Raw genomic sequence first — 22,195 nt, 5'->3', positions numbered from 1 at the left:
CTTCTAAGGGGCATTCAAACCTGAACCATATTTGTATATAATAAGGCCAGTGCAGGGCTTCAGTCTCATGCGCCCTTCACATCTACTGCACTGACTTTGTCCTCTTCTTCAGCCACCTCACCCCAATCCCATCCCAGTCTGGACCTCTTACCTCCCAGCGCACAGAGTAGCTGAAGAGCAGTTTGTTTTCCTTGGTGGGATCGATTTCTTGAGGAGCGGAGTTGGCGGCTTCTGGGAGGGTGCAGGCGCCCTTCTTATCCGCCTTCAGATCTAGGGAGCAAAATCTCACATCACTCTTCCCATTTATGTTCAGGTCACTTAGGACAGGCATGGGCAAACTACGGCCCTCCAGGTGTTTTGGACTTCAACTCTCACAATTCCCAACAGCCTACCGGCTGTTGGGAATTGTGAGAGTTGAAGTCCAAAACACCTGGAGGGAGGACCAAAGTTTGCCTACACCATGCAAAACCTGTCTCCTCTGCTAGATCTCCTGCAACATATGAAACTGCCTTCTGCAGCCAGACCTCCGGTCCTTCTAACCCAGCATTATTTCCAAAGCAATCCAAGATCACGGGCAGTGATTTCCCCCCAGGATTTGTCTGGGATTAAACCTGAATAATTGTTTCAACAGTTATGCCATAACTCCCTCCTCCTGTCACTATCAATGAGTCCTGGTCCTCCTTCTTACCAGCCATCTTAATGCTCTGTGGGACGACCTCGAAGCGGACCACCCGGAAGGTGGGCTCCTGGTTCTCCTCCGTCTCTTCTCTGTGGTAGTAAAGGATGAAGGAGAGGTGGTTGTGCAGGTAGAACTAAAACAGATGGACACGAGGAGGCGTTAGAGGTTCTGAGAAAGCGAGCAACACTTCACGATGCAGGCAACTTAGAGAACAACATCATCTGGTGCTCAAATACACACCTTTGGAGTGTGGTTGGCTGGCTGATTAGAAATCCTAGGGTTAGGATATATATTAGAGTCTCATCCAACACTTACTTACTCAACATTCTGGATTATCCAACATATTTTTGTAGTCAATGTTTTCAATACATCGTGATATTTTGCTGCTAAATTCGTAAATACAGTAATTACTACATAGCATTACTGCGTACTGAACTACTTTTTCTGTCAAATTTGCTGTATAACATGATGTTTTGGTGCTTGATTTGTAAAATCTTAACCTAATTTGATGTTTAATAGGCTTTTCCTTAATCCCTCCTTATTATACAACATATTTGCTTATCCAACGTTCTGCCGGCCCGTTTATGTTGGATAAGTGAGACTCTACTGTATATCATATGCCTAGAGCTCCAGGGGACCCCAGCAAACCTCAATGGAGGATGCAATAATTTTGCATCTGGTTCCAGGGACATGGCCAGATCACTCTCCTCAGGCACTGAATCACTATTTTGTGTACACAGGGCTGCAACATACTCCACGGTAGGTCTGTCATGAGTGGATTGAATGAAATTGTATGATTGGAGTCTGACTAAAGACCTATTAAGGCTTGCCAAGACACCATCCTGAGAAAGGTAGAACCTAGAAAACTGTGTTATGGAGAAACAGAGAAAGTGAAGATTGGAATAACTTTGATATGAAAAGTGCTGATGAAGAAAAACTGCTGAACTGCTGACATAACTGGCCCAGGAACTTTTGGGGTAAACAATACATGTTTAATGTGTCGTCGAAGGCTTTCATGGCCGGGATCATAGGGTTGTTGTAAATTTTCCGGGCTGTATGGCCATGTTCTAGAAGTATTCTCTCCTGACGTTTCACCCACATCTATGGCAAGCATCCTCAGAACCTCACAACCTCTGAGGATGCCTGCCATAGATGTGGGCGAAACGTCAGGAGAGAATACTTCTAGAACATGGCCATACAGCCCGAAAGACATACAATAACCCAATACATGTTTACATGGTCAGAGACAATAATTCTTTGAGTTAAGGAAGTCAGAAACAATGGTTTGTTACATTAAGGAAGAAAAACAACATCTGTCCGGAATTGATGGAGCTTCAGCAAGTCTTAACTGAATAACAAGTTGTTGAACAATCAAGAACAACCACAGCAACAACTATGACATAAAGAAACACTTTCCTCTTGGAAAAGTATGGCAGTTCTGTGAGGAATGCAGCCAGTCCACCTGGAGGTGGTGAGTATGGATGTGATAACACATATGTGGAGTGAATGCTGAGTAAATGTAAATGTTTCCCCTTTGTCTGTGTAACCAAAATAGCTATTACAAAGCCAGTGCTGGGTCTGTGTATCTACTTCTCTGAAAGCACCTGGCACAATCTGTCCCACTATAAAGGATTAAAGAACTTTTTTAAGGTTCAAAAAAGTATTTCTGACAGGTCCCCAGCGGTCAGTTAATTGTGCAGCTTTGCATGCAGAGCCATGATGCTACACCCATTCAAAATGGTGACCTACTATTGTACAGCACATGTATGAATGTTGAGACAAAATAAGAATGAAAGAGGTTCTGATGATCAACTCCATTTTGACCATAGGCGACATCTCCCCTTGACCGATATGGTTTTACTGAGCATTTGTGCTATACTAGAAATGCTGCTAACCGCAATATTATGGGCCCAGGGTCACATGCAGTGGCAAACCCTGAGAAAACATCCTCATTTATTTACAGTATTTATATTCCGCCCTTCTCACCCCGAAGGGGACTCAGGGCGGGTCACAATGTACACATATATGGCAAACATTCAATGCCATATGACATACAGACAGAGAGAGACGAAGACACACAGAAGCTATTTAACTTTCTCCAGCACCCAGGCTTCCTGAGGGGATGCTCGATTCTGACCACAGGGGGAGCTGCTGCTTCATCATCCACTGTGACACCGAGTCCTTTTGATGGACGATTTTTATGGTGTTGTAAATTAGTTAAATTAGCCTCCCCACATAAGTGGTAAATAAATTTTCCTACTTGATAGATGCAACTATCTTTCGGGTTGCTTAGGTTAACAACGAGCTGGGGCTATTTATTTTTTATGGTTGGATACTTACTCTGACACGGACTGGCTTCGAACTCATGACCACTTGGTCAGTAGTGATTTATTGCAACTGGCTACTAACCAGCTGCAAAAAGGAAAAGTATGGTATATAATATAGTACAAGGTAAGTTGTGTACAAGTTATACACTTCTATTGTAATATAATCCTTTGTAAATTATGAATGTAACATCAATTTATATGTTCAAAACTGTATAGGTAAGTAATTGCTTTAAACCATTTCAGGTCTGAACTGGATTTAAATTAACCCAGTGATTATCATTTATATGAAGAATTTATACAGCATTTTGATTTAATTTGAATGATTGATTTTGAATAATATTTATACAGTGCTTAAGAATATTATCAAGATGACGGTAAGACTGTTGTTGAGTATCAACAAATTATATTTGTTAGAACTGGATTTAAAACAAGAGACTATATCAGCTTTAATCGAATCCAAACCCGAAGTGATGCTACATTGTATATGTTTAAGTTGAAAGTTGTATAAATCCATTTGGACAATATTATACTTATAGGGTACCTACACTATATTGTATTTTTTTTATTTGAACTGCTACTATAAATAAGATTACGATTATCTATTGGATGAACTACAGGGACGGGGTTACGGTCAATCATTGGGTTAATGTAAACCCAGTTTAGACCTGAAATGGTTTAAAACAACAATTACTTACCTATGCAGTTTTGAACATATAAATTGATGTTACATTCGTAATATACAAAGGATTATATTACAATAGAAGTATATAACTTGAACACAACTTACCTTGTACTATATTATATACCATACTTTTCTTTTTTTCTATGTATTATAGATATCTGTGCGTATAGCTACTAACCAGCTGCACTACAGCCCGGCTTCTCAACTAGAAGTCCTAAAAACATGTGTTGATCATATAGACCTCAGATAAGGATGGCCAAATATACATTAGATATTCTTCATGAGCACTTTGTGGTTTCATGCATAATTCTGAAGTTCTATAAAATATTTGTGATCAAAATAAATGCTGTCTATCTCAGCCAGTTCTGTGAGTAAGTTGGACTGAAAGTGGTACTGCGCTTGGTGGAGCCTTTGGCCAACGCTATTTTTTGTCGCCTGTTTACCTTCCTGCTTAGTTTCGTGACCCAACTAGAAGGGAACATAGGTCTTATATTTTAAATCCTACTCAAAAGGAGGAAATGAGAGATCCGTAGAAAGACTCAAAGTCCTACTCTTGCCACACTCAAGATTTTAAGCTGTTTACAACAAGAAGCAGGAGGTGGCCCTTAAGGAACTGAGAAGCCCCACATAACTCAAGAAGACTTAAGACACTTCTCTCTCAACCGTCAATCCCATAATGGCCTCCCTGAACCCTCCTCCCCAACTCAGCACAGGCGTTTTCACCTTATTGCTGTCCATGAAGCCGAGCCGGTAGCCATGCTCAAACTGCACATCCTTCTCCTTGTTCTTCTCTTCCTCCTCGTGGTTTGAGTAGAACTCCAACCTCGTCGCCACAGGCAAATTATCAGCAATGCTGCAACAACAACAAGGCTTTATGTCAGATCTACTTGTCCTGTGCCATCCAGTTTGGCCTTGCTGTAAAAAGGAGATGCCAGCTGTTAGAAAACAACCGCATCCTGGCACAAGGCTGTAGTCCTCATGGAGGACTTAAGACAGGTGAGTTAGTTGACAGAGAAAAACCCTTCTTCCCAAATTAGTCTCTCTGTCTGCCTGTCACTCTGTTCTCTCCTCCTGTCATTTGCTTGTTAGACTGATACCTCTCTCTTTTAATAAGCAACAAGTCCTATTTTTGTTCTGTGAGCATGGAGAGAGACAAGATGTCTGCTGCGAGTTAGTTAGCGAGTTAGATAGCTAGGCCCAGTTAACTTTCCAATCTAGTTATGGAGTCGCTCTACTGCTGGAACTAGACTAGGCATGGGCAAACTTGGGCCCTCCAGGTGTTTTGGACTCCAGCTCTCACAATTCCTAACAGCCTACCGGCAGTTAGAAATTGTGGGAGTTGAAGTCCAAAACACTTGGAGGGCCAAAATTTGCCCATGTCTGGACGAGACGCTTCTGATCTGCTGCTGCTGCTTTACTATTTTCGAATGCCTTTTCCTTTTCGAAAACTACTGCTGCCCAAGGCCAGAAGACTCACAGGTGGACGTAGTATTCCTCCTGGATCCGTTCTGCCATCAGCTTGCTCTCTTCCGTCTTCAGGACGACCTCACACAGGACTTCGCACTTCTTCTTGCTGTTCATGAAAACTTGGAAAGGAGTGTTGACAATCCTGTCTCCACGCAGGACCTCACCTATAAGCAGCACAAGCAGGATAAGAAGGCAGTTTTAAGGAGAGGCATAGAAACACACACACACACCCCATTTTGATCTTCTCAACCCTTTTCAGACCATGACCCTCTTCAGACCTTGTTTCCTTCTTGTGGTACCCTATCCTATCGGTAGAAAGGTGGCTATTTACATGTTTTGTTTGTAAATGTATGATTTTTCATCTGTGCCCCCCTTGGAATATTAGTCTGGTCCACAATTGAAAAACAATTATTTAAAGAGAATAAAGCCATTTATTTTTGGAGACTACATCTCTATAATCCTTCAGCCAGCACGAGAGAAGTTTGAGGACAACTAGCTTATTTTACACACATTCTCACCTGGACATAGGACACCTATCTCAGCCTGATGATGTAATACATTATACTATGCTTTTAGAATATTGTATTCAATTGGTCTGACTTCTTTTGATTATGACTTTTATGTAATTAAACCCTCGGTTCCGGTTGTTTATAAGTTTATTGAGTCTATTTATTATATGTTTTGCTTTGAGTGCAGTTTGTTTTTCTTGTGAGCCACCCTGAGTCCCTTCAGGGACAGAGGGCAGTCTGCAAAATAAAGTATTATTATTATTATTATTGACACAACAACATAAGTATTTATCCTCTAGACTGGTTCACTATCTGATGTCCCGTCCCTCGAGGTTTTATTCTGATCCCTTTCTCACCCAGAGTTTTAATTTTTAATCTAGTTTTTAAATGTAGTATTCATGCGGCCCGCTCGTGTTATATTGCTGTTTTGATCTTATGTTGTACTGTTTATTTTATGTAATGTATTATTTAATTGTATTATGTTATGGTTTATTGTATTGTCTTGGGCATGGCCCCATGTAAGCCGCCCCGAGTCCCCGTTGGGGAGATGGTGGCGGGGTATAAATAAAGTTTTATTATTATTATTATTATTATTATAGTATGACACAGCAAACAAGATAGATATGCTGGATTTCATATCACAAAATCACAAGTTGAACATTTCCCAAGTGTCTAGGACTGTGTGATGTATTTTTGGATGATGCACGCAGATCCCAGAGATAAGAACATGAAATAATGAATGGATTGTGAGTTTTAAAAGCTATTTTAAGTGTATTTATTATTTCTAATCTGTTTTTACCACACTGTACTATGTAATTGTTTAACCTTAGTATTGCGCTTTTAAAACTTATTATTATTGATAGTAGTAGTAGTATTATATTAATTTATATCCCGCATTATCTCTACCGAAGGAGACTCAAAGCGGCTTAACATAAAAGCATTAGTATATAATTTCAAATATACAAATATGCAAGCATTAAACTTGACTGAAGGGTGGGATTGTTATGTTATTATTTTTATTATTATTATTGACACAAAGACAGAGTATGACACCGCAAACGAGATCTATATGCTAGATTTCATATCACAAAATCACAAGTCGAACACTTCTCAAGCATTTAGGACTGTGTGATGTATTTTCAGATGATGCGCGCAGATCCCAGTTGGGTGGCCTTTTGCAGTTGACAGATCATAATTTTGTCAATATTTATTTTTTCAAAATGCTGACTTGTTGTTGTTGTTGTTACTATTACTATTGAGGCCAGGCTTAGCACAGCGGGCTAAGCCTCTGTGCTGCAGAAAATCCTGCTGATCAAAAAGCTGGCAGTTTGGGCTCGGGTCAGGTGAGCAGCTCACCTGCCCACCTAGCAGGTCAAAAGCAGAAATGTGAGTAGATAAATAGGTATCGCTTTTAGCAGGGAGGTAATAAAAAGGCGCCACTAAGGACATCAATTAGGAGGATGTCTAAGGACAACAAATGCTCTTCGGTATGGAAGATGGGAGCGAACCCCCCCCCCCCCCCCCGGGTGGCCGGAGTTGAGTACAGCCTCCAAGATGCCGGAAATAAGATGGGAAATGCCTTTACCTCTGTTTGTGTCTTGTCTGTCCTTGTTAATTGTATCAAGGCAATGAATACTTGCCATATGTGTGTTCTGTAATCCACCCTGAGTCCCCTCGGAGAGAGTAGAATGTTATTATTATTATTATTATTATTATTCATCTACAAGAAAAAACAGTGCCCACCAAACACTATGAAAAATATCTCAACCATAAGAGGAATGGACTTCAGTGGAATGAACTGTCTTGGAGCCAGGCCTTGAAATAGAAGCTGGATGGGATCTTTCGGGAGTTTTTCAATTGCATATTATTTATTTATTTATTTATTTATTTATTTGTGTGTGTGTGTGTGTTTATTTGTTTATGCCCTGCTTTACCTCCCCAAAAGTAAGTCAAAGCAGCTTGACATAAAAGCATTAGTATACAATTTAAAATATACAACTATGAAAACATTAAAACAAAATTAAACACAAACAGCACTAAAAAACTCCTGCACAGCCAGTGGCTGGACTAGATGTCCCTTGTTTCGGGAGTGGCAGAAAACAAGCCTGCTTCCTTTTCAGTTTTACATCCTTTCAAGCATTTAAACATGGTCATTATGCTGCCTTGTAACCTTGCCTTCTCCAAGCTAGAGATCCCCAGCTCCCCTAAGCTGCTTCTCAGAGGAATTTGTGGTTTCAGACCTTTGGTGGCCTTTCTCTGGACACCTTCCATCTTGGCAGCGGGGCTTACCTAGATTTTCTGATTTATATGTGATGTTGACCGGATGGCAGAAGGGCAAGGAGTAATACTCGTAAGGTAGCTGGGTCCTCGAACTGGTAAGCTTCACGGCCTGAAAGAAGAGAACAACGCTGTCAGCAACAGGCCCTACAAATGCAATTCAAAAATGGAGACGCTTCCAACATATCTCTCCCATTTGCCTCTAGCAAGAGGAATTCGATGTAATAGAACTGCAGTTCACAAACCATGTTTTGTGGAACCTTATCATTAAAAAAAATCCTAGCCAGTGCAAAGATCATATTGAAATTCAATGCACAACTTTTTAAAAAAACGAAACTTGAATCTGAATGACTTTTGGGTAGGAACTCAAAAAAACATAGTCAGTAGTAGTCAGAAAGACTTCTCAAGAAATGCTGCCCTTCCTGTCCACCTGTCAATGCAAATCAGGCCTCTTAGGTTATGTTTACTCCAAAAATGGAATTAGGAGTTTGTTGGAAGCTGTTCCAGGTTTACATGTTCAGTCGCTGTGACATAAATGTTGCACTCCAGGCCTGGTAACACCTATGACCACCACACCACACAAGAGTCCAGGAATATAAGCACACAGTTTATTGTAAAAACATATAAAAAGTATATAAAAATCAGGAATAAGAAAGGAAGATATATAATGCAAAAAGGTTTAACAAAAGGCGATAGCAAAACTATAATCCAAATGTCTCATAAAGTTCCAGAGGTGGCAAAGTCCAGGAACAGCCAGGGATCACAGATACAGCATAAGTCCACAATCAGGAAGGTATAACAAGTAAAACTTGAACAGCAGTACGTGAACAGAAATGTAGAAAACTTCCAGCATTATTTAAATCCAAAACCAAAGCTTGACTTGAACCATAAACAAGAGAACTCAGGCCTAGCTTCTCCATCTAACGCAGCGTTGCCTGAACTGACCTCAAGACAAAAAACTTGTTTAATAGATACCTATGAAATTATTCTGTTTCCTGTGAATTTCCTTCCCAACTTTCCCATGTAATCCCTCTGTTTAGGCTCTTATTTGTAAATGAAGACTTTTGTTGATCTCCGTAGCTGAAGGTGAGTTCCCAGGGGTACTCTTCTTATCACTCAGCTCTTCACTCAATTCTTTATCGCTATTGCTACTTCTGACTCCCCTGATGGCCCTTGAGGCCCTGCACTTTCCGAGCCAGTTTTCTCACAGAGAGACCTATCATTTCCCAGACTAGGATGACGATGATGATGATTATTATTAACAGTAGTAGATTTATATCTCACTTCTTCTCTTCCAAATGAGACCCTAAAATGGCTAAATCATCATAATAATCATTTTATCACTAAAAATAATAGTTAATTCCATTGTTCACATGATTACTCAGCTCTCAGGTTCATTTGGTGGGCTCTAATTGATCTCAAAAGCTTATTGGTGAGGATATTATAACATGCGAAAACCTACATATGTCAAACTAGAAGAGAAAGTTTATTTTAATTGTATATTGTTTTTATGGTACTTAATTGTTGCCTATGTTTAAGGCTGCTCTGAGTCCCTCTCAGGGTGAGAAGGGCAAGTATAAAAATGGTAAATAAATAAGAACAAACAAGTTGTTTAAATATGCATTAAGGGCCCCCCTCCTATCTGCAGGTCTGTGTTCCATAGTTTCCGTTACCATGCTCTATTGCAGTCTGAAAATATTCATTGAGAAGTCATTTAGATTAGCCAGATATTCCTGTCCTGCCTCTTTAGCCCTTCTGAACTGCATTTCCCCTTTCAAAGTTGAGCCCAGTTCTCTATCTGCCTTATTTATATCCCATCAGCATGTTGCCATTCCCTGTATGCAATGGTCCTACCATTTCCTTGTCCTTCCTTTGCTACAGACATAACCAAAAATATATATTTTGATGGTTTTTAACCTCTTTAGCAAGCCTGAACCCGTTCTGTACTGTGACTTTTCTAACTTTCTCCCTACATGTGATGCCTATTCACTTGAATTCCTCTTTTGCAATTCTGTTTTCCCATTTCTTGTACGTGTCCCTTTAAATCTTAGCTCAGTTGAAACTTCCTTAGACATCCGTGGTTTTGCTTTCCATGGTTTCCATTACATATGGTCAACCACAAGACGTACATAAAAAATTTACTGGCACTGTCTGTGGTTTCAGGCATCCCCAGGGAGTCTAGGAATGTATGCCCTGAGCAAAAGTCATTTCACAACTGCTATTGAATTTTGATTTCGGTAGTTAGCATGGTTATTTGGTCACTGTGTTTTCGGACAACCAGATGTCATCTTACCTTGATTTCTACAAGAGTGTTTTGGTGGAAGTTCCTGGGTGCAACCCCTGGCACATAGAAGCCGCTCACCCGATGGCATGTGAAAAGCAGCGGGAGGAGCAGAAATGTGAGCCTCACCTGGAAAGAGAAAGCAGATGATGGTCACCGGAACCAAACCATATAGATTCTTCTGATTTGTTTATATTTAGAAAAGACTGACCACACAACTGACCCGCAAGGTTGTAGAGCAAGCATGGTCCAGCTTGGGCTCTCCAGGTGTTTTGGACTTTAACTCCCACAATTCCTAACAGCCGGTAGGCTGTTAGGAATTGTGGGAGTTGAAGTCCAAAACACCTAGAGGGCCAAAGACGGCCCATGCCTGAGCTAAGGTAACCATAATGTGAAATAAAACCTTGTTTTTCACTTTTTTCCTCATTTTTTAAAAACAAGTCAAATAGGAACACGAAGCAACTCCCCCTTTTGCTGGAGATTTAAGATGGCAAAAACACCCAAATCGTTCAAGGCTAAGAATTCCATTTTCTGTGCTGGATTCAATCAAAGCCCAGAATTCTGTTTCTAATAATGACTTCCCTTTCATTTCAAACTGGGAGAGTAAGAGACGATCCCCAAAAAGACGTTTCCATGTTTTTGTTTTTGCGTCAGGAACAACCGGAGTTGCTTCTGGAGTGAGAGAATTGGCCATCTGCAAAGACGTTGCCCAGGGGACGCCCGGATGTTTTTGATGTTTTACCATCTTTGTGGGAGGCTTCTCTCAAGTCCCCGCATGGAGCTGGAGCTGATAGAGGGAGCTCATCCACGATCTCCTCGGGTGGGATTCGAACCTGGTAACTTTCAGGTCAGCAACCCAACCTTCAAGTCACGAGGCTTTTATCCCCTAGGCCACCGGAGGCTCATTGTTTCCAGGTTGTAACCATTAATAGGCTTAGGGAAAGATTTGCTTAGGAAAGCATGGGGCACTATAGAGATTATGCAATCCCAGGCTACCCTAGAAGAGTCTAGGGCAGTGGTTTTCAGGTGTTTTGGCCTACAACTCCCAGAAATCCCAGGTAGTTTAACAGCTGTTAGGATTTTTGGGAGTTGAAGGCCAAAACATCTGGGGACCCACATTTTGAGAACCTCTGGTCTAGTGTCTAAAATGGAGGGAACTCCTTCCTTGGAGGCTTTTAAACAGAAGCTGGATGGCCATCTGTCAGGGGTGCTTTGATCGTGCTTTTCCTGCATGACATAAGGGGATTGGACTGGATGGGCCATGTGATCTCTTACAATTCTAGGATTCTATAAGTTGAACCCATAGATGTTGACTTACACATGAGTACATACTGCCTCCCCGACAACATCCTCCTCATGCTCTTTCTTGTAGAGCTTCTGTTTAAAACTGAAGATGGACTAATGGCAGACGTGTGGCTTAAATGCCATCAAGGTACCAAATTACGACTCTTGGATGCTAAGCAGTGTCAGCTTTAGTTAGTACTTGGATAAGAGTCTGCTAATGAATTTCAATCATTGTAGGCTATATTTCAAGGGAAAGGTCCCTTTTTGGACTTACTCCCAGTACTGGTCAGAGGATTCTGGGAATGGCAGTCCAAAAAGAAGAGTCTTGCCCAAGCCCAGGACTGCCATGGAGTCCCAGATGAAGAGGAAGGAACTGGCAAAAACTACCTCTAGGTATTCCCTATCTTTAAAAAAAAAACCAGGAAATTAATGGAGTCACCACAAGTTAACAGGTGCCTTGAAGTCACATATATAATCATGAACAGAGATATAATAACTTGTGATAACACATTCATTTGATAACAGATTCAGGAGAAATGGAAGTACAGGTATACCTGAGTTGACAAAGGACATGTGTCCTAGAGAGACACCCACTTTTTTAGGGGGAGGAATTGTAGTAGAGGGAGAAATAACATGAGAAGAGGGATACTTTCCCACTCCACAAATACAAAGGTGTTAGTAAACTTTGAACTCGGATCTAACCAAATGAACATGCAATCTGGCTAGGAAAGGCTTGCATAAGTACACAATAACATCCTCTCTGTGGAAATTGTCCATGCCAACATTTCTATGTCTGGGTGTGTCTGCTGGATAATAGAAATATCTCTGATTGGAAGACACTAAACTCAACCTGGATTGGAAGGGGGTCCTCCAGCTTATCAAGTCAAAGTCTGAATTCTCACTAGAAGTCAAGAGGGCTAAACTGAGACTTTGCACGTGAAACAGTATGACTCATTAGAAAAGTCAACAATAATGCCTGGGAAGGAAGAAGGCCATCAGAAGAGAGGGACTGCATTCCAGGTGGAGAGACTCAGTCAAGGAAGTGAAGGCTGCCCTGCCTGGGTTTCTAAGATCTGAGCAGGGCTGGCCAGAACAGGCTGACTCGAAGGTCGCTCATTCACAGCGTCACTGTAAGTCAAAGTTAACAATGTGGACATATTACACTGCATAAGTCAATAGGAATGGGGAAAAGGAACCTTGAGAAGGTGACACAGACCTGTTTGCCATGTGGGTGCAGCCTTGAAATGATCATGTGAGCTCAAAATGCCAATCCTATCAACAGCAAATTTTCTTTCTTTCCTTTCTCTTTCTTTTTTACTCCTCCAGCCTTCTTTCTTGGCTACTTTCTCCTTTTTCTGTCATTCCTTCCTGCCACTCAAACCTTTCCCACTTTCCTTTTTCTTCCTCCCTTCATTTCTCTGCCTTTCTTTTTATTTCTTCCCTTCCTCACTTCTTCCCTCTCTGTTTTCTTTTGTTTCATAATTTCCTTCCTCTTCCCTTCCTTCCTTTCCTTTCCCCACCACTTTTCTGCCATCTTTCTTACTTGTGAGCACAAAATGCCAATTACTTTGACAGCAAATACTCTATTACCTTGACTCTAGGACTAATATGTGTGTGTGTGCGTATACACGCACATAAAATAACAATTTCAAAGCTGTGGATTCTCACAAATCATCAACCTTTTAGCGCATGTATTAAGCAGTGCTTCTTGTGACTGAGGGCCCTTCCATACAGCCATATAACCCAGAATATCAAGGAAGATAATCCACAAAATATGCTTTGAATTGGGTTATCTGAGTCCACACTGCCATATAACCCAGAATATCAAGGAAGATAATCCACAAAATATGCTTTGAATTGGGTTATCTGAGTCCACACTGCCATATAATCCAATTCAATGTGGATTTTATACAGCTGTGTGGAAGGGACCTGATATTCAGAAAGAAAAGATATTTCCTCTGCTAGAAAAGAGACTGGGCTTCTACACACACAGTTTACAAAGGACACAAGCCTTTGTCTCAGGTTATGCAACATAAACCAAGGCAGACAAGACTTTAGTGAAAAATCAACAAGTGGTTTCCCTCAGAACAGAAATAGCATCCAGGAACATCCCAAACAACTTCCTGTAAGCACAGCTGTCTGGGCACATTGGGAAACCTCAAACCCTGTAACGTCTTCCAAGGCGCAGAATTATCCTAGCTGAACAAATCTCATTTTGCAAAATAAGCACTGCCATGCATACTAGGAATGCAGCCACCCTGAAGAAATCACAATCAAACCTGTTACAAAAAGCATGAAGCAGAGACAACAAGAAAGATCGTAGACTTTAGAGGAGTGAAATGGAGTCTTTACAATCTACAAAAGTTTGGAAACACAATACAATACTTGCTGTCTCTTTTAGGCTAGATGGATAGTTTTGAATGTAAGCAGAACCAGCAGAGGCAAATTTTGCTTGGGATGTTAACTCCCATCATCATTCTGTTTATAGTTTGATGTTTCCTTCTGAGCAGAATTGACAGGTGGAAAACTGGAGAGGGCTCTATACTTTAATGGTTAGATAGAATACAACAAAAATCTTGCAATACTTCAAGAGTGGACACTGCAGTCAAAGACATCAGAAAGGACCAAGATTGGATTGGATCTACACTGCGATATAAAGCAGCTTGCAATTGCATTATTATTATTATTATTATTATTATTATTATTATTATTATTATTATTATTATTATTTCTTGCCTGCCTCTCGTCACTGCTCAAGGCAGATAACAACACTGCTAAAACACAAATTCATATGGTAATGGAGATCCATCCTAAGGCTTAGAAAGGCCATTACAAAGGTACTGGACATGATCCTGAAGTGTAAAGGTATCATCATGGATGACGCAGTCCTTATTTCGATAACTGGCTGTGAAAGCTGGCCAGTGAAAGAAGCCAATAGGAGGAAACTCAAATAATCCGGAATTGGTGCTGGAGAAGAGTCCTGTGGATATTGTGGACTATGAAAAAGAGAAATAAATCAGTTCTGGATCAAGCATGAGTTAAAGCAGAAAAGTGTATAACTTCAAGAAGGGCAATACTATAGATGTATATATATAAGAAGATTTATTATGAATAGACCCTATGTGAATGATAATTAAAATAAATATTTCCATGTATATTACTACTCTACTAACTGGAGATATGTAGATAGTTGACTGCCATCAAGGGTAGAAATTAGTTAATGGATAAAATAAGGAGAAGGAATATTATGCAGAGTTGGAAGAGAAGAGAAGAGAAGAAGGGACAATATAAGATGAAACAAATCAATGTGGATCCTGAAAGACAATCTGTTCCTCTTGTTAGAGAAGATGTCATCGTTGGAACTTTTTTTCTTTTGTTTCACTTCCTCCCTATACTAAAGAATATGTATAAAGATACTCCCTCCCTCTTTTGATGATACAATTGACTCATGTGTAGAACTATTTAACTAACATGACTCCGCAACTTGCATACTATATTCTGTTATGTTTCTCATATTTCCATATTTTTCCCTTTTTAAATAGTTTATTTGAGGGTTTTCCCCTCTTTTCTTGAAAACAAAATAAAAAAACTTACAGTAGAGTCTCACTTATCCAACATAAATGGGCCAGCAGAACGTTGGATAAGCGAATATGTTGGATAATAAGGAGGGATTAAGGAGAAGCCTATTAAATATCAATTTAGGTTATGATTTTACAAATTAAGCACCAAAACATCATGTTATACAACAAATTTGACAGAAAAAGTAGTTAAATATGCAGTAATGCTATGTAGTAATTACTGTATTTATGAATTTAGCACCAAAATATCACGATGTATTGAAAACATTGACTACAAAAATGCGTTGGATAATCCAGAACGTTGAATAAGTGAGTGTTGGATGAGTGAGACTTTACTGTATTTGCATGAAAAAGCCCGAAAGCCAAGAGGATGAAACTGAGGCTGTCCTACTTCGACTGCATTCCAGATGGATGGACTCAAATCAAGGAAGCCATAGCTTTTGCCCTGAATTTGCTGTTAGTGACAGGTTGCCTTGGAGGTCTTGCCTTCATAGGGTCAGCATAAACAAAAGCCAACTTGAAAAATGAACAAGAACAAAAAGTAGAAGGAAGTAAGGAAACTGAAAGACTGCAATCCAAATGGATGGACTCGACCAAGGAAGCCACACAGCCCTGGGTTTGCAAGAGGCCTCTCATTCATGGGGTTGACAAAAATCATGGAGGCCTCTTCTACACTGCCATATGATCCAGACTGTCAAAGCAGAAAATTCGCATGATCTGCTTTGAATATGATTATATGAGTGTACACTGCTATATAATCCAGTTCAAAGCATATAATCTGGATTTTACATGGTAGTGTAGAAGGGTCTGGAGACAGCTGTTATCAAAACACAAAACAAGACAGGATTCAGCAGGAGTCATTCATCAGGCAAGTAACAAGCAATGGCAAGCTGAAATCCTCTATCCTGTCCAAACATTAAAGAAACAGGAGCCTTCCCTACTTTGCACACCTGGCAATGCTTCTTTCCAAGACTTAAAGCAACTACTAGACCAATAAGGGTAAAAGAGGGGGATTTCACGAAGCGTTGCATGTCAAGCAGCCTGGAAAGAAGTAACATTTGCTGAAATTCACTCTTCAGAGGGATCATCAAAGCCCCAGGAGCCCCGTCCAGTTTGTATTGGGAAAACCCTGCTACATGGAGGCACAGACCTGAACACATGGCCATGGAACACATGGAAGGGTGGCCATGGACACTTCCACCCCTTCAGTCATAATTCCACAAAGTGAGAAGAGACACAAGGTCCATCCAGCCCAATCCTTCTTCCAGGCAGGAAGACACAATCAAAACCTTCCCAGCAGATGGCCATCAAGCCTCTGCTTAAAACTCCCAAGAGTCATAGGCTCCAATGGACTTCCAGGAAGTGTATTCTTTCCTTGGAACAGGTGTTACTATCAGGAAGTTTTTCCTAATGTTAAGGTGGAATCTCCTTTCATAGAATGATAGATAAACAGAGTTGGAAGAGACCACATGGGTGACCTAGTCCACCCCTCTGCCATGCAGGAAAAGCACAACCAAAGCACCCAAGCCACCCAGCTTCTGTTTAAAAGTCTCCAAGGAAGGAGCTTCCAGCACACTCCGAAGCAGAGAGTTCCACTGTTGAACAGCTCTCTCACATTCAGAAAGTGCTTCCTCATGTTCAAGTGGAATCCTGTCTCCTGTGATTTGAACCTATGGCTCCTTTAAGTCCTAGTTTCCAGGGCAGCAGAAAACAAGCCTTCTCCCTGTTCCTTAGAACATCCTTTCATATATTTATACATGGCTCTCATGTCTCCTCTCAGCCTTCTCTTTTGCAGGTTAAACATACCAAGACGCTCCTCATAGAGACTCATGGTCTCCAGTCCCTAGCAGCTGTTAGGAATTGTGGGAGTTGAAGTCCAAAACACCTGCAGCGAAGGCCATGCCTGATGTAATGGAATATAGACTGGGTTGCTTTGAGTTTTCCGGGCTGTATGGCCATGTTCCAGAAGCATTCTCTCCTGATGTTTCGCCACATCTATGACAGGTATCCTCAGAGACTGTGAGGTCTGTTGGAAACTAGGTAAGTAGGGTTTATATATCTGTGGAAGGTCCGGAGTGGGAGAAATAACTCTTGTCTGTTGGAGGTGAGTGTAAATGTTGCAATTAATCACCCTGATTAGCATTGAATAGCCTTGTAGCTTCAAAGCCTGGCTGCTTTCTGCCTGGGGGAATAATTTGTTGGGAGGGGATTAGCTGGCCCCACATTAGTAGCCTTCAAGAAAGACTTGAAAACATGGCTCTTCCGTTGTGCTTTTGGAGTAACTACTTTATATTTCTTTTCCGTTGCTCCCTTCTAATATCTATCCTCTAGACTGCGCCATTTATCTTATCTGTTCTTTGTGGTTTTATTCTTATGTTTTTCTCACCCCAAGTTTTAACTTAATGTTCATGTGGCCTGCCCTTGTTTTTATTGTTTCCTTGATTTTGCATTGTAATGTATATTATTATTTATTGTATTGTTCACTGTGTTGTGATGTGTTGTTCTTTTATATGCTGTTATATTGTATTGTTCTGGGCATGGCCCCATGTAAGCCGCCCCGAGTCCCCGTTGGGGAGATGGTGGTGGGGTATAAATAAAGTATTATTATAATTATTATTATTGTTGTTGTTGTCTGGAATTCCATTGTTTTCTGAGGGTTGTGCTTTATTTATAGTCCTGATTTTAGACTTTTTAAATACTGGTAGCCAGATTTTGTTCATTTTCATGGTTTCCTCATTTCTGTTGAAATTGTCCACATGCTTGTGGATTTTTCAATGGCTTCTTTGTGTAGTCTGACATGACGTTTGTTAGAGAGGTCTATCATATCTATGTTCTTCAATCAAATGCTGTGTCCTGGTTGGTTCAACAAGTGCTCTGGTATGACTGACTTCTCTAGTGGAGTTAGTCTGCAGTGCCTTTGATATTACAGTAGAGTCTCACTTATCCAACATAAATGGACAGGCAGAACGTTGGATAAGCGAATATGTTGGATAATAAGGAGTGATTAAGGAAAAGCCTGTTAAACATCAAATTAGGTTATGATTTTACAAATTAAGCAGAAAAATCTCATGTTATACAACAAATCTGACAGAAAAAGTAGTTCAATACGTAGTAATGCTATGTAGTAATTACTGTATTTACGAATTTAGCACCAAAATATCACAATGTATTGAAAACATTGACTACAAAAATGTGTTGGATAATCCAGAACATTGGATAAGCGAGTGTTGGATAAGTGAGACTCTACTGTACTTGATACCAGTACTTTAAAAAAACTCAAAAATCAGGACAGTAAATAAGGAACAATACTCTGAAAACAGGGGAATTCCAGACATGAAACAATCAGGGCCAGCTAACACCTCCCAACAAAGGATGTCCCAGGCAGGAGTCAGCCAGGCTTTGAAGCTGCAAGGCTTTTCAATGCTAATCAAGGTGGCTAGTTGCGACATTCACACTTGCCTCCAACAAACAAGAGTTCTTTCTCCCACACTGGACCCCACATATATGTAAACCTCACTTACCTAGTTCCCAATATACCTCACAACCTCTGAGGATGCCTGCCATAGATGTGGGCGAAATGTCAGGAGAGAGTGCTTCTGGAACATGGCCAGACAGCCCGGAAAACTCACAGCAACCCAGTGATTCCGGCCATGAAAGCCATCGACAACACATTGAAATATAGACAGTCTGGGAGTGTGGTGGGACAAAGACGGGATGGCCATCTGCTGGGTAGGCTTTGATAGTGCCAGAAGGGGGGTTGAAGGTGGCATCCCTTGAAAGAACCTCTACCATTCCTTCAGAAAATAGTGGAGCCTCCTTCCTTCTCTGGAGGTCTTGAAGGAATGTCTGGATGGCCCTCTGTCGGGAGGGCTTGGATTGTGCCTCTTTGCCTGGCAGAAGGGGGCCGGACTAGATGCCCTTTGGGGGTCCCTTCCCACACTAGGATTCGAAGCCTTCTTCTTAGGAGAGAACCATTGACACGCGAGGAGCCGCACTCACTCACCAGCACCCCCGGGGCCGCCATCTTGGATCCACGTGTCGGCCGTGACGTCGGCGGAAGCGACTCGCCATTGGCCCGGGCGGACCCCGTCGCCATGGAGACGGCGACGGGAGGGCGAGGAGAAGCTTTTTTCCGCCTTCGCCATCTTTGCTATTGGCAAGAAATAGAGCTCCGCGGCCATTTTTGCCTCTGGTAATAGCATGGCCATGAAAAAGAAGAGAGGAAGCCGTATTCTCCATCTTAGGTATTGGCAGAAAGTAGACTTCAGCGGCCATTTTTTTAAGGCTTGGGGGCTACGGAGGTCCAAATGGGTCTAATACAAGAGGAGAAGAGGGAGAGCGCTCCTGGGCCTCTAATGCTAGGCCTCCAAGTCGGCTGGACTTCAACTCCCAGAAGCCTCAGCCTCGGTATATATCTATATATATAAAAGGGTAATGAAATTTCGGCCTAGGACAAAACAACAAAACTACACATCCCAGAAACACTAAACTTGGCAGCACAACCCCTCATCCATGCCTCTACGTTCATACAACAAAAAGAAAATAAAAATAAAGTCCTAATTAGAGGGAGAGGAATAATTGTTTTTATTCCAATTGCTGCCAGTTAGAAGGCTAAGCTCCGCCCATTTGGTCTCCTAGCAACCCACTCAGTCCAGGGACAGGCAGAGTTAGACCTCACTTAGACCTATAAAATACAGATTATCAGATTTGAACTGGATTATATGGCAGTGTAGAATCAAGGCCCTTCCACACAGCTGTATAACCCATTTATAATCTAATCTTATCAGCTTTGAACTGGATTATCTTGACTTCACACTGCCATATAATCCACTTCAGTGTGCAGTCAGACACAACTGGGCTTAATGTCAGGAGAAAACCTTTACCCTTTACCTTAACTACCACCAATTCAATACTTTATTTCCCATACCACCATACTTTGCCACAGCAACGCGTGGCCGGGCACAGCTAGTGTATATATATATATATATATATGACCCAGGCATGGGCAAACTTGGGCCCTCCAGGTGTTTTGGACTTCAATTCCCAGCATTCCTAACGGCCTCAGGCCCTTTCCTTCCCCCCCCCCCCCCCAGCCGCTTATTTATAGGCTTATTTTTGTATTGATTGCACAAATGTGGGAAGTGTCCGACGTGTGAGCCAATACAACAGCTAGCATAGTGACCTTGTTTGCTGTGTACTCCGGCACAGTCTGGCTTCAGGCCGGGGCATGGTACCGAGACAGCTTTTGTCTCCTTAGTCAATGATCTACGCCGCGAGCTGGACAAGGGGAGTGTGTCCCTGCTGGTTCTACTGGACCTCTCAGCGGCCTTCGATACTGTCAATCATGGTATTCTTCTGGGGCGCCTTGCCAGCATGGGTCTCGGGGGTACTGTTTTGCAGTGGCTTCGGTCCTTCCTGGAGGGTCGTTCCCAGATGGTGTCATCGGGGGACGCCTGCTCGGCCCCACAACTGTTGATTTGTGGGGTCCCGCAGGGTTCAATACTGTCCCCCATGTTGTTCAACATCTACATGAAGCCGCTGGGAGAGATCATCCGGAGTTTCGGGGTGCGGTGTCATCTGCACGCAGATGATGTCCAGCTCTGTCACTCCTTCCCACCTGTCACTAAGGAGGCTGTCCAGGTCCTGAACCGGTGTCTGGCCGCTGTATCGGACTGGATGAGGGTGAACAAATTGAAACAGAATCCAGACAAGACAGAGGTCCTCCTGGTCAGTCGCAGGGCTGAACAGGGTATAGGGTTACAGCCTGTGTTGGATGGGGTCGCACTCCCCCTGAAGACACAGGTTCGCAGTCTGGGGGTGATCCTGGACTCATCGCTGAGCCTGGAGCACCAGGTCTCGGCGGTGGCCAGGGGAGCCTTCGCACTACTCCGCCTTGTGCGCCAGCTGCGCCCGTACCTTGGGAGGTCTGACTTGGCCACGGTGGTCCACGCTCTGGTTACAGCTCGTTTGGACTACTGCAACGCGCTCTACGTGGGGCTGCCTTTGAAGACGGCCCGGAAGCTCCAACTAGTACAACGGGCGGCAGCCAGACTAATAACAGGAGTGGCTTACAGGGAGCGTAGTACTCCCATGTTGAGTCAGCTCCACTGGCTGCCGATATGCTACCGAGCCCAATTCAAAGTGCTGGTTTTGACCTACAAAGCCCTAAATGGTTCTGGCCCATCTTACCTGTCCGAACGTATCTCCCCCTATGAGCCTTCTAGAACTCTTAGATCATCGGGGGAGGCCCTGCTCTCGGTCCCACCAGCCTCGCAGGTAAGGCTGGTGGGAACGAGGGACAGGGCCTTCTTGGTGGTGGCTCCTCGGCTGTGGAACACCCTCCCCAGCAACATACGGCAGATACCAACTCTCCTAGGCTTCAGGAAAGCCTTAAAGACATGGTTGTGTACACAAGCTTTTAATGAATGAGAACATGGACTTTACATGATCTGTACAAAGACTTGAGGATTCTGGATGAATGGATTTTAGTCTTGGACATTCTTAAAATTTTTATATAATGTGTTTTTATTTTGTAATGGTATCTGTTTTATATGAACTGTTGTTTTTACATTGTTTTTAGGCATTGAATTTTTGCCTATTTACTGTAAGCCGCTTTGAGTCTCCTAGGAGAGAGAGGCGGGGTAAAAGTAATGTAAATAAATAAATAAATAATACTAATCTTGTGTATCAAATAATAATAATAATTTTAAATGGTGTCGTAAAATACCTCCCCCGCAATTTGCGGTACCCAATTTCTCTATTTCCAGTTTATAAGCTGTTTTTGAACGGCTTAGGTAAACAGTGAGCTGGGCTTGACGGTCGAGTGCTCACCCCGACCAGGCTTTGAACTGGACACCTTTTGATTGGTAGATCTTATTACTGCTGGTGATTTACCAGCTGTGCTACTGATGAGGAACTGAAAAATATGGATTTTTAGACATATATTGTATGCACATTAGAAGCAGTGAAATACAGAAAAATCAGACTCTCTCTGTGTTAGATTTTAGGGATGCACAAGCTGACAGGACAGGGAGGAGAAGGGGGCCCAGTTATCTATACATTCCAGTGTGAATTGGTTCCTAGCACAGCTTAATGGAAGGAGAGCTGACTT

At 42.0% G+C, this 22,195-nt stretch overlaps 1 protein-coding gene across 2 annotated transcripts in view; it reads right to left on the bottom strand.

Moving 5' to 3' along the window:
* The window catches only part of tm9sf4 (transmembrane 9 superfamily member 4), a 33,967-nt gene extending 14,805 nt beyond the window's left edge, over nucleotides 1-19,162 (bottom strand). The window contains exons 1-7 of one of the 2 annotated variants that reach the window (XM_062979174.1): nucleotides 19,088-19,162; nucleotides 10,235-10,351; nucleotides 7,954-8,053; nucleotides 5,166-5,319; nucleotides 4,412-4,541; nucleotides 689-812; nucleotides 152-270 (exon numbers count right to left, since the gene is read on the bottom strand). In XM_062979174.1, coding sequence (XP_062835244.1) covers nucleotides 152-270; nucleotides 689-812; nucleotides 4,412-4,541; nucleotides 5,166-5,319; nucleotides 7,954-8,053; nucleotides 10,235-10,351; nucleotides 19,088-19,108 — 765 coding nt within the window. In that variant the 5' untranslated portion in view covers nucleotides 19,109-19,162. Of the gene's footprint in view, nucleotides 1-151; nucleotides 271-688; nucleotides 813-4,411; nucleotides 4,542-5,165; nucleotides 5,320-7,953; nucleotides 8,054-10,234; nucleotides 10,352-16,234; nucleotides 16,332-19,087 lie in introns of those variants that run through there. The other variant, XM_062979173.1, reaches the window with a different exon arrangement.
* Between the last annotated feature and the right edge of the window lie 3,033 nt (nucleotides 19,163-22,195).

The sequence above is a fragment of the Anolis carolinensis genome, chromosome 4 (genome assembly GCF_035594765.1).
Source record: "Anolis carolinensis isolate JA03-04 chromosome 4, rAnoCar3.1.pri, whole genome shotgun sequence".
In the NCBI taxonomy this organism is placed as follows: domain Eukaryota; kingdom Metazoa; phylum Chordata; class Lepidosauria; order Squamata; family Dactyloidae; genus Anolis; species Anolis carolinensis.
The sequence above is the reverse complement of the archived record's forward strand: the minus strand, read 5'-3'. Positions and strand labels throughout refer to the sequence as shown.